This window comes from Prionailurus bengalensis, chromosome E4 (assembly GCF_016509475.1).
Source record: "Prionailurus bengalensis isolate Pbe53 chromosome E4, Fcat_Pben_1.1_paternal_pri, whole genome shotgun sequence".
NCBI lineage: Eukaryota > Metazoa > Chordata > Mammalia > Carnivora > Felidae > Prionailurus > Prionailurus bengalensis.
Genome location: NC_057360.1, coordinates 15,445,973 through 15,458,343, shown reverse-complemented (window position 1 = coordinate 15,458,343; position 12,371 = coordinate 15,445,973). Strand labels below are relative to the sequence as shown.

The window sequence follows — 12,371 nt, the reverse complement described above, 5'->3', positions numbered from 1 at the left end:
GTTATGGAGCTGGCATATTTTTCTGGGGTTTTCAACAGGTTTTAAATCAAATCTTCTGTCCTAGTCTCAGACAAATCTTCCAATTTGTAACCATACTTATAAAAATGAGGTGGCTGATCAATAAAAGTCTGGAATACTTTTTAAAAATTGAGCAATCTTAATCAACCAAAGACTAAAAATTTTTAAATGTTGATACTTACTTCATCATTTGTCATAACGAAAATGGAGAAATTTATACTTTAAAAAATTAATCCATTTCTTTTTAAAATTTTTAAAATTTGTTCTCAAGTTAGTTAACCTACAGTGTGGTCTTGGCTTCAGGAGTAGAACCCAGTGATTCATGACTTACTTATAACACCCAGTGCTCATTCTAACAAGTGCCATCCTTAATGTCCGTCACCCATTTTCCCCACCCCCCGCCATCAACCCTCAGTTTGTTCTCTGTATTTAAGAGTCTCTTATGGTTTGCCTCCCTCTCTGAAAATTAATCTGTTTCTTAATATTTCCATACTATCTTGGCAATATAAGATGGGAAATTAAAAGTTTCCATATGGCCCAAAGATCTGCTCAGAAAAGTAAGAAAAAGCACAAATATTATTTAAATCAGAGATTTATTGAACACTAAAGCAAGATTCTGTTCTACATATTGGTTAATGATTAGCAATCTAACACACTAAAAAGAAAAAAATACTTAAACACGAAGAAGTGATAGTACATAATCTTTTTCTCAGCACTATAGTAAGGGTGGGTGCCTTTTCAGCTGAATAGAAGTACTTTTTCAACCCATACTTGTTTGGAAAGTCTTGGTAAAGTAAGTAACAAAAAATTACAAAGGCTCTCAAAGAACATTTTTATCCTTGAATGAGTTGTCTCTAACCTCCATATTGGACTGAGATATGTTTGCATATGGATAGGTCTAGTTTCCTCTGGCTCCTTCTCCTCCCTCATTCTTCCTCTTTAGTTTTCGGTGTTTGACTTTCTTAGCTGGAGGATGACAGGACACCTGATTCAGGTACTTGGACATCATTGATGTTGTGGTCACCAGCCGGCAGAGTATTTGATCAATGTCATATAGGGACTGATTTTCTGGATCATTACCAAATGTATCTGAGGAGGCTGGTTTTTTTAGCTAAAGGGAGAAAGACAGATGATATTATAGATTTTTTTCTTACTGTACTTCAAATTACATTTGCTTTCTGGATATATACACTTAAAACTTTTTTTTAACATTTATTTATTATTGAGAGACAGAGAGACAAAGAGTGTGAGCAGGGGAGGGGTAGAGAGAGGGGAGACACAGAATCTGAAGTAGGCTTCAGGCTCTGAGCTGTCAGCACAGAGCCCGACGCGTGGCTCAAACTCACGAACTGTGAGATCATGACCTGAGCCGAAATCCGTCGCCTAACCAACTGAGCCACCCAGGCGCCCCTGGATATATATAAATTCCAAGCACGATACATTACTTATCTACACAATAGAAAGGTTACTATAGAAAAAAGGAATAAGTGTAGAAGAGATGGTCTTTTCTGTTCGTGCCCATGTAAGATTGTGGTGATCATTATCACAATCAGCAAGCATTTAATATAAGCTTGTTACGGTTAGAGCAAATACTATTATTTGAATATTAGCAAAATATTTTCCTTTACTGAACAGTAATGTATAATGCAATCAAATCATAGCAATTTTATAAATATCTAATAGTTGTGAAGGTCAGTCAGCTTTTAAAATTGCCTCAAAATATGGTGCATTGCGGGGGGGGGGGTGCCAAGTGGGAAATTGGTTTAAGAGTGCCATTTCCCAGAAAGTTATCCTAACATTAGAAATAAGTTTATGGTCTATTTAAAAAAGAAAAAAAATACACGTGCACTTTTACATACTTAGCTTTCTTAGATATATCTGGAAGGGACTTAACAGATGTCTTGTCCAGATGCTTCATTTTATGGTTGAGGCAGCTGAGAAAGATCAAATGACTTACCTATGGGCCCGGTTTCATTTCCTATCCATTCTACTCATTTCATTTCCTATCCATTATAGCTCACTACTTTCTTGATGTATTTTGTAACTTGAGAGGGGTTGAGCTACATTGTTTTAAGGACTTCCTAATTCAATACACTTTTGTTGAGCCCCTAGTACATGCAAGACAACAAATTGTACTACATGTTGAGGGATGAGTGGTGGGGGCAGGGAGATGTTACAAAGAGGTATAAGACATGGTACTTTCCCTCAAAGAAGCTGATAATCTTTTGTTTTAAAGGCTTTGATATTTTATAACTATTTTCATCACTAATTCACCTGTTTTTGGTGTTTTTTCCATTTCATCCACAGGTAATGCACAGATAAAACAGACAGGATTAAAAACAGAGCTTGTACTAAAATATAAACGAGGCGTAAAGAACTCTCCAGTATATCCACATTAGCAAAATTGCAGCATAGTTTGTCCAGAGGGTAAGGTAGACAGTGAGATGGAGAAGGCTTAACTTTCAGACAATGCATTTCTTCTGGAAAAATCTCCCATCCAACCTTTGTCCAGATAGTTCCATCACAAATGCAGAAGCTCTCCCTAAGGAAGCAGATCAACAACAGAGAAAAAGACAGGGATAGTCCTTGAATGGACATCTTTCTCAATCGGGGGGAAAAAAATCTATAGCCAAAAATTGGTCACAGAGTAGAACTGCTCTGAGTAGAGGTTAATATGCTCTACTCAAAGCATTTAAGATCCTAGTGAGCACAGCATACACTGATGATTATTATAACATCATCAGTTATAGTGATTCAGGGTTAAATTCAGTGATGTCACAAAGAATCACATTGGAACTAAAAGGTGTCACCTAACCAATCACTGGGTTTCTTTCTTTTCTTTTCTTTTCTTTTCTTTTCTTTTCTTTTCTTTTCTTTTCTTTTCTTTTCTTTTCTTTTCTTTTCTTTTTTTTAAGACTCTATTTTTAAGTAATCTCTACACCCAGTGTGGGACTCAAACTCACAGCCCTGAGATCAAGAGTTGCGTGCTCTGCTGACTGAGCCAGCCAGGTGCCCCTACTGGGTTTCTTAGGGATATTTTTTCTTTTTTTGCCAGAATGTGTTGAACCTCTTCACTTTTCTGAAAAATGAAGACTTTACTAATGTTTTACTTGCTAATAAATTCTGTAATTGTATTAATAGATTTTCTTGGAAATAATTTACCTGTATCTCCTCCAAGCCTTCTTTTAGTATGCCAGTTTTATATCTACTTAAAAAATTGCTATAGCCATACCATTTCACACAATTTAGCATCTGCTTCTATTTTTTCACTCTGGAATGCCCTTCCCTTCAAATAGCTAAGCAAATATTGAGTGCCTCCCCCTTTTATTTATTTTTTTTAAATTTTTTTAACGTTTATTTATTTTTGAGACAGAGAGAAACAGAGCATGAATGGGGGAGGGTCAGAGAGAGAGGGAGACACAGAATCTTAAACAGGCTCCAGGCTCTGAGCTGTCAGCATGGAGCCCAATGCGGGGCTCGAACTCATGGACCGTGAGATCATGACCTGAGCCGAAGTCGGACGCTTAACCGACCAAGCCACCCAGGCGCCCCAAGTCCCTCCCCCTTTTAAACCATGTTCCTTTGGTGGGAATGTGGTACTGTCAGATAGTGGGTGGGGGGTGGGGAATTTGGCATGGTATATGATAAAAAGAGGAGGCACAAACCCTGCCTTCAAGGAGCTTACAATCTAGAGGTAGAAGCCAAAAACAAGATAGGAAAAATTACAAGACAGACTGAAATAAGAGCTAGATCAAATTTTAATCATGTAATGGTTGAGAGAGCAATGAGTTCTACCTGGGGGAATCAGAAGTTTCACAGAAGGGTATTTGAGTAAGCTTTGAAGGAGTAGAATTTTTGTAGATAGCAACAGAGAGGGCGTCTTAGGTTGAGGAAACACAACAAGGAAATTCTATGTCAACATTCCTATAACCAATATTTGTTGAGTACCTCTATGTGCTAAATGCTGTTTTAGGACCTGAGAATATATACACAGCTTGGCACAAAACAGCATTTGTGTCCATGAAGTTTACCTTCTAATATGGAGACCCATAAAATCTATCTGTCTAAATCTATGTATCTGTGGAGTGTTACTGAGAAAAGTAGACTGGTAAGGGGGTTATGAAGTTGCCAGCAAGTGAATGAATGAGTGTGTTCCTTTATAGAGGGCCATCAGGAAAGGCCTCTTGATAAGCTAATGTCTGAGCAGAGACCAGAACCATGTTGACGCTTGGGGATGTCATGCTGTAAACAATGGATAGATTCTCTGGATGAATGTTAGAGGGGATAAAGCCGGAAAGGTGGTTTGTGGCTACATCGATGTTGGAGGACCCTGTATTTTATTCAGCAGTCAGTAGGGAGTCATTTATAGAGTTTTGAGGAGAGGAGTGACCTAATCATAAGCTTACTGTGTTCCAGGCACTGTGCCAAGATACTTCCACGTGCTCTGCTAGATTTTGTTTAGTTACGACAATCTTCCGAGGACTGTACCTAATACTTCCTTTTGTAGATAAAGCTGAGAGGGGTTAAGGTATTACTGTGGTCCTATTGTCTATGTCCCCCTCCACCTCCAGTTCATATGTTGAATACTAATGCCCAGTGTGGTAGTATTAGGAGGTAGGGCCTTTGGGAGGTGCTTAGGACATGAGGGTGGAACCTTCATGAGTAAGATTAGTGTCTTTATCAGAGTTCCCACAGAGCTCCCTAGCCCCTTCCACCATGTGAAGACATAGTGAGAAGGTGCCAGCTATGAAGGAAGAGGGCTCTCATCAGACTGCAAACCATGTTGGTTCCTTGATCTTGGATTTCTTGGTTTCCAGAACTATGAGAAATGAATTTCTGTTGTTTATAATCTACCTAGTCTGTGATATTTTTCTATAGCAAGCTGAATGCACTACACAGGTATGGTGGCATTAAGAGGATGCTTGCAATAAATCCCTTTCTCTAGCAAGCCACCAAAATAAACATGTGCTTTCAGTAAAATCAGCATGCTTATTATAGAAATGCAGTTTCAAAACAAGCCCTTTAATCCCGCCTTCCAACTAATGCCTCTCCTAAGTTCCATCCTGTATTGGAGTTCTGGGACCACCACTGACTCCAGGTTACCAAATAGCAGAGCCAAAATCTGAACCTTAGATTCCAGTTTAGGGAATTAATTTTGCTTGCAATGCGAATGATGAGTTTGAAGTTCTGAGGTGCTGGAAGCAAGGAATACCAAGAATACCAATTAACTGGTCCCTATGCATGAATACTGTTCCAGATGTAGATCTCAATGTAACCTCTTTTGTTATGGTCACTTTATAGATAGATGAATGAGGCTTAGAAGATTGTTAGGTACTACAGATGGCACAGTTGAGCATTACAGTGAGTTTTTTTTTAAGTTTTTTATTTCCATTCCAGTAAGTTAACATACGGTGCAATACAGTTTTAGGTGTATAATTTAGTGATTCAGCACTTCCCTACATGACCTTATTTGTCACAAGTGCGCTCCTTAATCCCCATCATCTATTTCACCTGTCCCCAACCCACCACACCTCTGGTAACCATCAGTTGCTCTCTATAGTTAAGATTCTGTTTCTTTTTTATTATTATTATTATTTTTTTTTTTTTTAAGCGGGGGGTTGGACAAAGGGCAGAGAGAGAGAAGGAGACACAGAATCTGAAGCAGGCTCCAGGCTCCAAGTTGTCAGCACAGAGCCTGACGCTGGACAAAAACTCATGAACCATGAGATCATGACCTGAGCCGAAGTTGGCTGCTTAACAGACTGAGCCACCCAGGCATCCCAAGATTCTGTTTCTTGGTGTGTTTCTTTCTTTTTTTCCCCTTTGATCCTTTGTTTTGTTTCTTAAATTCCACATATGAATGAAATCATACGGTATTTGTCTTTCTCTGACTGACTTATTTCACTTAGCATAATACTTTCTAGCTCTATCCATGTCCTTGCAAATGGCAAGATTTCATTCTTTTTTATGGCTGAGTAATATTCCATTATGTATATATATGTGTATGTATATATATACCACACCATCTTTACCCATTTGTCAGTGGATGGACACTTGGCCTGTTTCCACATTGTACATAATGCTGCTATAAACCTTGGGATGCATGTATACCTTTGAATTGGTACTATTGTATTCTTTGGGTAAATACCTAATAGTGCAATTGCTAGATCCTAGGGTAGTTCTATTTTTAACTTTTTGATGAACCTGCATACTATTTTCCATAGTGGCTGCACAAGTTTGCATTCCCACCAACGATGCAAGAGATTTCCCTTTCTCCACATCCTCACCAACACCTGTTGTTTCTTGTGTTGTTGATTTTAGCCATTCTGATGAGCTTATCTCATTGAAGTGATATCTCATTGTAGTTTTGATTTATGTTTCCCTGATGATGAATTATATGGAGCATCTTTTCAAGTATCTGTTGACCATCTGGATGTCTTCTTTTGAAAAATGTCTATTCATGTATTCTGCCCATTTTTTAATTGGATTATTTGTTTTTTCAGTGTTAAGTTCTTTGTATTTTAGATACTAACACTTCATCAGATATTTGCAAATATTGCCCCCATTCCTTAGGTTGCCGTTTAGTTTTGTTGATTGTTTCCTTCCCTGTGCAGAAGCCTTTTGTTTTGATGAAGTCCCAATAGTTTGTTTGTTTATTTATTTATTTAGTCCAATGGTATTTATTTATTTATTTATTTATTTATTTAGTCCAATGGTTTATTTTGGCTTTTTTTCCCCTTGCCCCCAGAGACATATCTAGAGAGAAGTTACTGTGGCTGGTGTCAAAGATGTTATGGCTTGTGTGCTCTAGGATTTTAATGGTTTTAAGTTTCTAATTTAGGTCTTTCATCCATTTTGAATTTATTTTTGTGTACAGTGTAACAAAGTGGTCCAGTTTCATTCTTTCACATGTTGCTGTCCCGCTTTCCCAACACTATTTGTTGAAGAGACTGTCTTTTTCCCACTGGATATTCTTTCCTGCTTTGTCAAAGATTAATTGACCATATAGCTGTAGGTTCATTTCTGGGTTTTCCGTTCTGTTTGATTGATCAATGTGTCTATTTTTGTGCCAGTACCATACTGTTTTGAATCACTACAGTTTTATAATATAACTTGAAGTCCAGAATTGTGATGCTCCAGCTTTGCTTTTCTTTTTCAAGGTTGCTTTGGGTATTTGGAGTATTTTGTGGTTCATACAAAATTTTAGGATTGTTTGTTCTGGCTCTGTGAAAATGCTGGTGGTATTTTGATAGGGATTGAATTAAATGTGTAGATGGATTCGGGTTATACAGACATTTTGACAATATTTGTTCTTCCAGTCCACGAGCATGGAATGTATTTTCATTTCTTTGAGTCCTCCTTAATTTCTTATATCAGTGATTTGTAGTTTTCAGAGTACAGGTCTTTCACCTCTTTGATTAGGTTTTTTCATAGGTATATTATGGGTTTTGGTGTAGTTGTAAATGGGATTGATTCCTTAATTTGTCTTACTGCTGCTTCACTATTGGTGTATAGAAATGCAACAGATTTCTGTATGTTGATTTTGTGTCCTGCAACTTTACTAAATTTGTGTATCAGTTCTAGCAATTTTTTCAGTTTTCTTTATACAGTATCAAGTCATCTGCAAATAGTGAAATTTTGACTTCTTCCCTGCCAATTTGGATGCCTTTTATTTGTGTTTGACTGTTTGGATAAGACTTCCAGTACTATGTTAAATAATGGTGGTGAGAGTGGACATCCCTGTCTTGTTCCTGACTGTAGAGGAAAAGCTCTCAGTTTTCCCCCACTGAGGATGATATTAGCTGTGTTTTTCATTTATGGCCTTTATTATGTTGAGGTATGTTCCCTCTAACTCTTATTTTGTTGAGGGTTTTTATCATGAATGGATGTTGTACTTTCTCAAATGCTTTTCTGCATCTATTGTAACAGTCATATGGTTCTTTTTTTTTATTATTAATGTGGTGTATCACCATGATTGATTTACAAATATTGAACCACTCTTGCAGCCCAGAAATAAATCCCACTTGATCGTCATGAATGATTCTTTTAATGTACTGTTGGATTCCATTTGCTAGTTCTATTGAGGGTAATGCTCCCCTCATAGAATGAATCTGGAAGTTTTCCTTCCATCTCTATTTTTTGTAACAGTTTGAGAAGAATAGGTATTAACTCTTCTTGAGATGTTTGGTAGAATTCTCCTGTGAAGCCATCTGGCCTTGGACTTTTGTTTGTTGGGAGACTTTTTATTATGGGTTCAGTTTCTTTGCTGGTTATCAGTCTGTTAAACGTTTTTTATTTTTTGTTGCAGTTTTAGAGTCTGTATGTTTCTAGGAATTTACCAATTCCTTTCAGGTTGTCCAGTTTGTTGGCATATAGATTTTCATAATATTCTCCTATAATTGTTTGTATTTTTGTGGTGTTGGTTGTTATTTTTCCTCTCTTGTTTGTGATTTTATTTATTTGGGTCCTTTCTCTTTTCTGTTTGATAGGTCTGGCTAGAGCTTTATCAGTTGTATTAAGTTTGTCAAAGAATCAGCTCCTGATTTCATTGATTTGTTCTACTGGCAGGGCTTGAACTCATGAGATCATGATCTGAGCCGAAACCAAGAATCTGACGCTTAACTGACTGAGCCATCCAGGTGCCCCTCTGACTGATTCTTTTTTAACTCTTATCTCTGTGGTAATTGTCTCCCTGAAGTCTTCCATTCTTTTCTCAACCCCTATGAATATGCTTATAACTGTTGCTTTAAATTCCTGATCAGGCATGTTACTTATATATGTTTTGATTAGATCTCTGACCATGATCTTATCTTGTTCTTTCATTTGGGATGAATTCCTTTGTCTTGGCATTCCTTTGACTTGTCTAAGTCTCTGCCGCTGCCTTCGTCGTCATCGTCATCGTCGTCTTCTTCTTCAATATGGCCTCCTCTCTCCCTTTAGTTATGGAATTGTTCTGTTAGTCTTCAGGTTCATTTCTGGGGTATTTAGGATGATTTGACAGTTGTCTATTTGGGTTTGTGGGATGAGGCAAGTGTAGGGTCCTCCTACTGTGTTGCCATTTTCTTCTGTATAGTGATTTTTTTAAAGTCTCTCAAAAACTCCTATGTGGAGTTCCATGAAATTGTACGGTGATCATGGTAGACTGGATAATGGCCCCGGAAGATCTGGTCCTAATCACTGCAAGCTGTGAATGTTATAGGGCAAAATGGACTTTGCAGATATGATTAAGGATTTTGAGAGTGAGAAATTATCCTGGATTCTCCTGATGGACCCTAAATATAATCACAAGTGTCCTTGTAAGAGGAAAGTATATGTTTGACAGGAAGAGGAAGAGGTGAAGTGATGCTAGAAGCAGAGATTAGTGTGATGCACTTTGAAGGTATTGGGAGAAGCCACAATCTGAGGAAACAAAATTGCTAGAAGGTGAAAAAGGCAAGGAATAGGTTTTCTCCTCAGGCCTCCAGAAGGAATCAGCCCTACCCATGCCTGACTTTAGTCCAGTGAAACCAATCTCAGACTTCTGGCATCTAGAATTATAATAGAATAAATTAATGTTTTAAGCCATCAAGTCTGTGATAATTTGTTAGAGCAGCCATAGGGCACCAATGCAGATTTCGGTGTCTGGAAGTGAGGTGCAGCTGTAACAAATACCTAAAAATGTAGAAGTGGCTTTGGAATTGGGTAATGAGTAGATGGAAGATTTTTGAGGTGCAGAATAGGAAAAGCCTAGGTTGCTTTGAGCAGATTATTGGTAGAAACATGTTAGAGATGCTGCTGGAGAGGGCTCAGAAGGAAATGAGCATGTTATTGGAAACTGGAGGAAGGGCGGTTATGGCAGAAAGCTTGGCTGAATTGTGTCCTGTCCATATATGGAAAGCAAAACTTGTAAGTGGGTAACTTGGACATGTAGCTGAAGAGATTTCCAAGCAAAGTGTTGAAGGCATGGCCTGGTTTCTTCTTGTTGTTTATAATAAAATGTGAGAGGGGAATGATAAATTGAGGGAAAAAAACTGTTATGTTAAAAGGGAAACAGGACTTGATGATTTGGGAAATTCTCAGCCTATCTAGGTAGCAACAGTGCTAAAATTAGAAGATTCACTGTTAGGAAAGTGTGCTTTGTAGAAAAGGCATGGGTGTGGTTGGACAGTGTTTTGTGGGTGCTGAGAAGATTGGGTGTGTGACTCATGGCTCCCCTCAGCCATCTTAGCAGAAGTCAGAAATAGAAATGAAATTATCCAAGAAAGACCTGTGGAGGAGCCTCTTGTTTAATGAAATGAGTCTCTGTGACCTGCAAGGAGACTCACAGCATTTTTGAGAATGTTGTACTGGTAGGAAACATTGTCAGTTTGAACAAAGGGAAGTAGAAAAAACAAAACAGAAAAAGGCTGCTGGACTCCCCAAACCCTACAGACAGTAAATGGACTGATGAGACTATTCACCTGTAAACACATGCTACCATTCCTCAAAAAGGATGACTCAGGCTGGAGCCACAGTCCAAGAGGATGGAGCCTTGTGCCACAGAGGATTCTTGCTAGGTTTTGACACCTAACAGGATTTGCATTGTGGGATTCTAAAGTTGCTTGGGACTGGTGGCTCCTGTTTTCCTTTCACTCTCTCCCTTTATGAATGCCAGTGTCTACAATTGTTACCATTATATTTTGGAAGTAGAGAACTTGTTTCCTAGTTTCACAAGTCTATACAGATGGAGAGGAATCTTACCCCAGGATTATGCATCACACCAAAGTTTCACCTATAGCTTGTTTAGATGATTTAGATGATGAGATATGAGACTTTTGAGCTGATGATATTTTAGATGAGCATTGGACATGGGTTAATTTTGTAATGGGTTGAGACTTTTGAATGTTGGGATGGAGTAAATGTGTTTTGCTTGTGGGATAGATGTGAACTTTAGGGCAGGCTGTGATGAGCTAAAAAATGGCTACCGAAGATATATATATGTCATTATCCCTGGATCCTGTGAATGTTTCTTCATATGGAAAAAGGGATTTTGTAGATCCTCAGTTAAGGATATTGAGATGGAGAGATTATTCTAGATTATCCAGGTGAGACCTATGGTCCTTTGAAGATGGAGGAAGGAACGCCCCCACCAGTCAAGGACACAGGCCACCACTAGCAGTTGAAAAGGGCAAGAAAATGGGTTTTCCCCCTAAGGCCCTCTGAAGTATTCAGCCTTGCCAACAGCTTGACTTTAGTCCACTGATACCAATTTCAGTCTTCTGGCCTCTAGAACTGTGGGAGAATAAATTTGTATTGTTGTAAGCCACCAAAAATTTGTGGCAATTTGGTATAGCAGCCACAGGGAGCACATACATCAACCTCCAAATTAATTTGAAGTTTACCTACAATTTGAAATATTCAGTTGTTCCATCTAGGAATATGGTAAGCCTTTTCATTTATTTGAATCTTTTATTTCTCTCAAAGTGTAATTGTATTCGAACAAGTCTTGCAGATTTTGTGATGACATTACTATGGGTGCTATAGTGAATGGAATTATTTTAAACACTTTTTTTTTTAAAGAGAAAAGCTATTTTGGAATTTATTTTGAAGGATCATGAAGGGTAAAGCAAGTGACAGTTTGTCTATTGGAAATGAGTTTTTGTTCCTTTCTCCAGAGTAGATTATTTTTATGTTTATTTTTATTTATTTTTATTTTTTAGAGTGAGAGAGTGAGTGTGAGCAAGGGAAAGGGGAAAAGAGGGAAAGAGAGAGAATCTTAAGCAGGCTCCACACTTAGTGTGGAGCATGACAGGGGGCTTGATCCCATGACCCTGGGGTCGTGACCTGAGCCAAAATCAAGAGTTGGGCGCTCAACCAACTGAGCCACCCAGGTGCCCTTCCAGAGTAGACATTTTAATGGAATATGATCTCATTGGGATTAAGTATCACATGTTTATTTGTCTTCAAAATTTTAGGAATTATTGTAGGAACACAGTTAGTGTCCCAAAGCACTGTGCTAGTTGAGTATTATCTATCTTGAAATTCAGTGAAAGCAACATCAACAAATCTCCTACATACAGTCTTTATAAACTCTGGATGTATAATAGTACAGTGGAAATAGTTGAGCATATTTTTTAGTCTTTGTCTTATTGTGCTATTTATTGTCCTGTTCCTTCAGATGCAAGGCTGACTCTGAAAAATATATTGCAAAGGTCTCTGCAGCTGTTACAGACACAGAAAAGGGACCAGGGAAGCTCTTTAAGGAAGACAAGGTACTGCATTGTGACTACTGTTTGTTCAGAAGTCTTTTGAGAATTTTGCCTTTTATCTTTAATTTCTTATACTAATGCTCTAGAGGTAGGTCGTGGTCCTTGCTGGTGTCTTCTCCCTCCCTT

The 12,371-nt window shown here is 38.1% G+C and overlaps 2 protein-coding genes across 2 annotated transcripts in view; one reads left to right on the top strand and one right to left on the bottom strand.

Annotated features, from left to right (window-relative positions):
* The window catches only part of ANKRD45 (ankyrin repeat domain 45), a 46,830-nt gene that overhangs the window by 24,333 nt on the left and 10,126 nt on the right, over positions 1–12,371 (top strand). Inside the window, 2 exon segments of the mRNA XM_043569347.1 lie at positions 12,155–12,169; positions 12,172–12,248. Of these exon segments, the coding sequence (XP_043425282.1) occupies positions 12,155–12,169; positions 12,172–12,248 (92 nt within the window).
* TEX50 (testis expressed 50) lies at positions 837–2,616 on the bottom strand. The gene is made up of 2 exons (XM_043569348.1): positions 2,293–2,616; positions 837–1,129 (listed from the first exon to the last, which is right to left on the bottom strand). The coding sequence occupies exons 1-2, from the start codon at positions 2,614–2,616 to the stop codon at positions 917–919; spliced, it is 537 nt and encodes a 178-aa protein (XP_043425283.1). The 3' UTR covers positions 837–916.

What these genes read in the sequence shown, in the direction of transcription:
- TEX50 (XM_043569348.1), bottom strand. Translation starts at nt 2,616, where the DNA reads ATGTCCATTCAAGGACTATCCCTGTCTTTTTCTCTGTTGTTGATCTGC. An exon ending in GGAAAAAACACCAAAAACAG is followed by an intron (nt 1,130 to 2,292) that starts GTGAATTAGTGA and finishes TTCTCCCTTTAG; the next exon opens with CTAAAAAAACCAGCCTCCTC.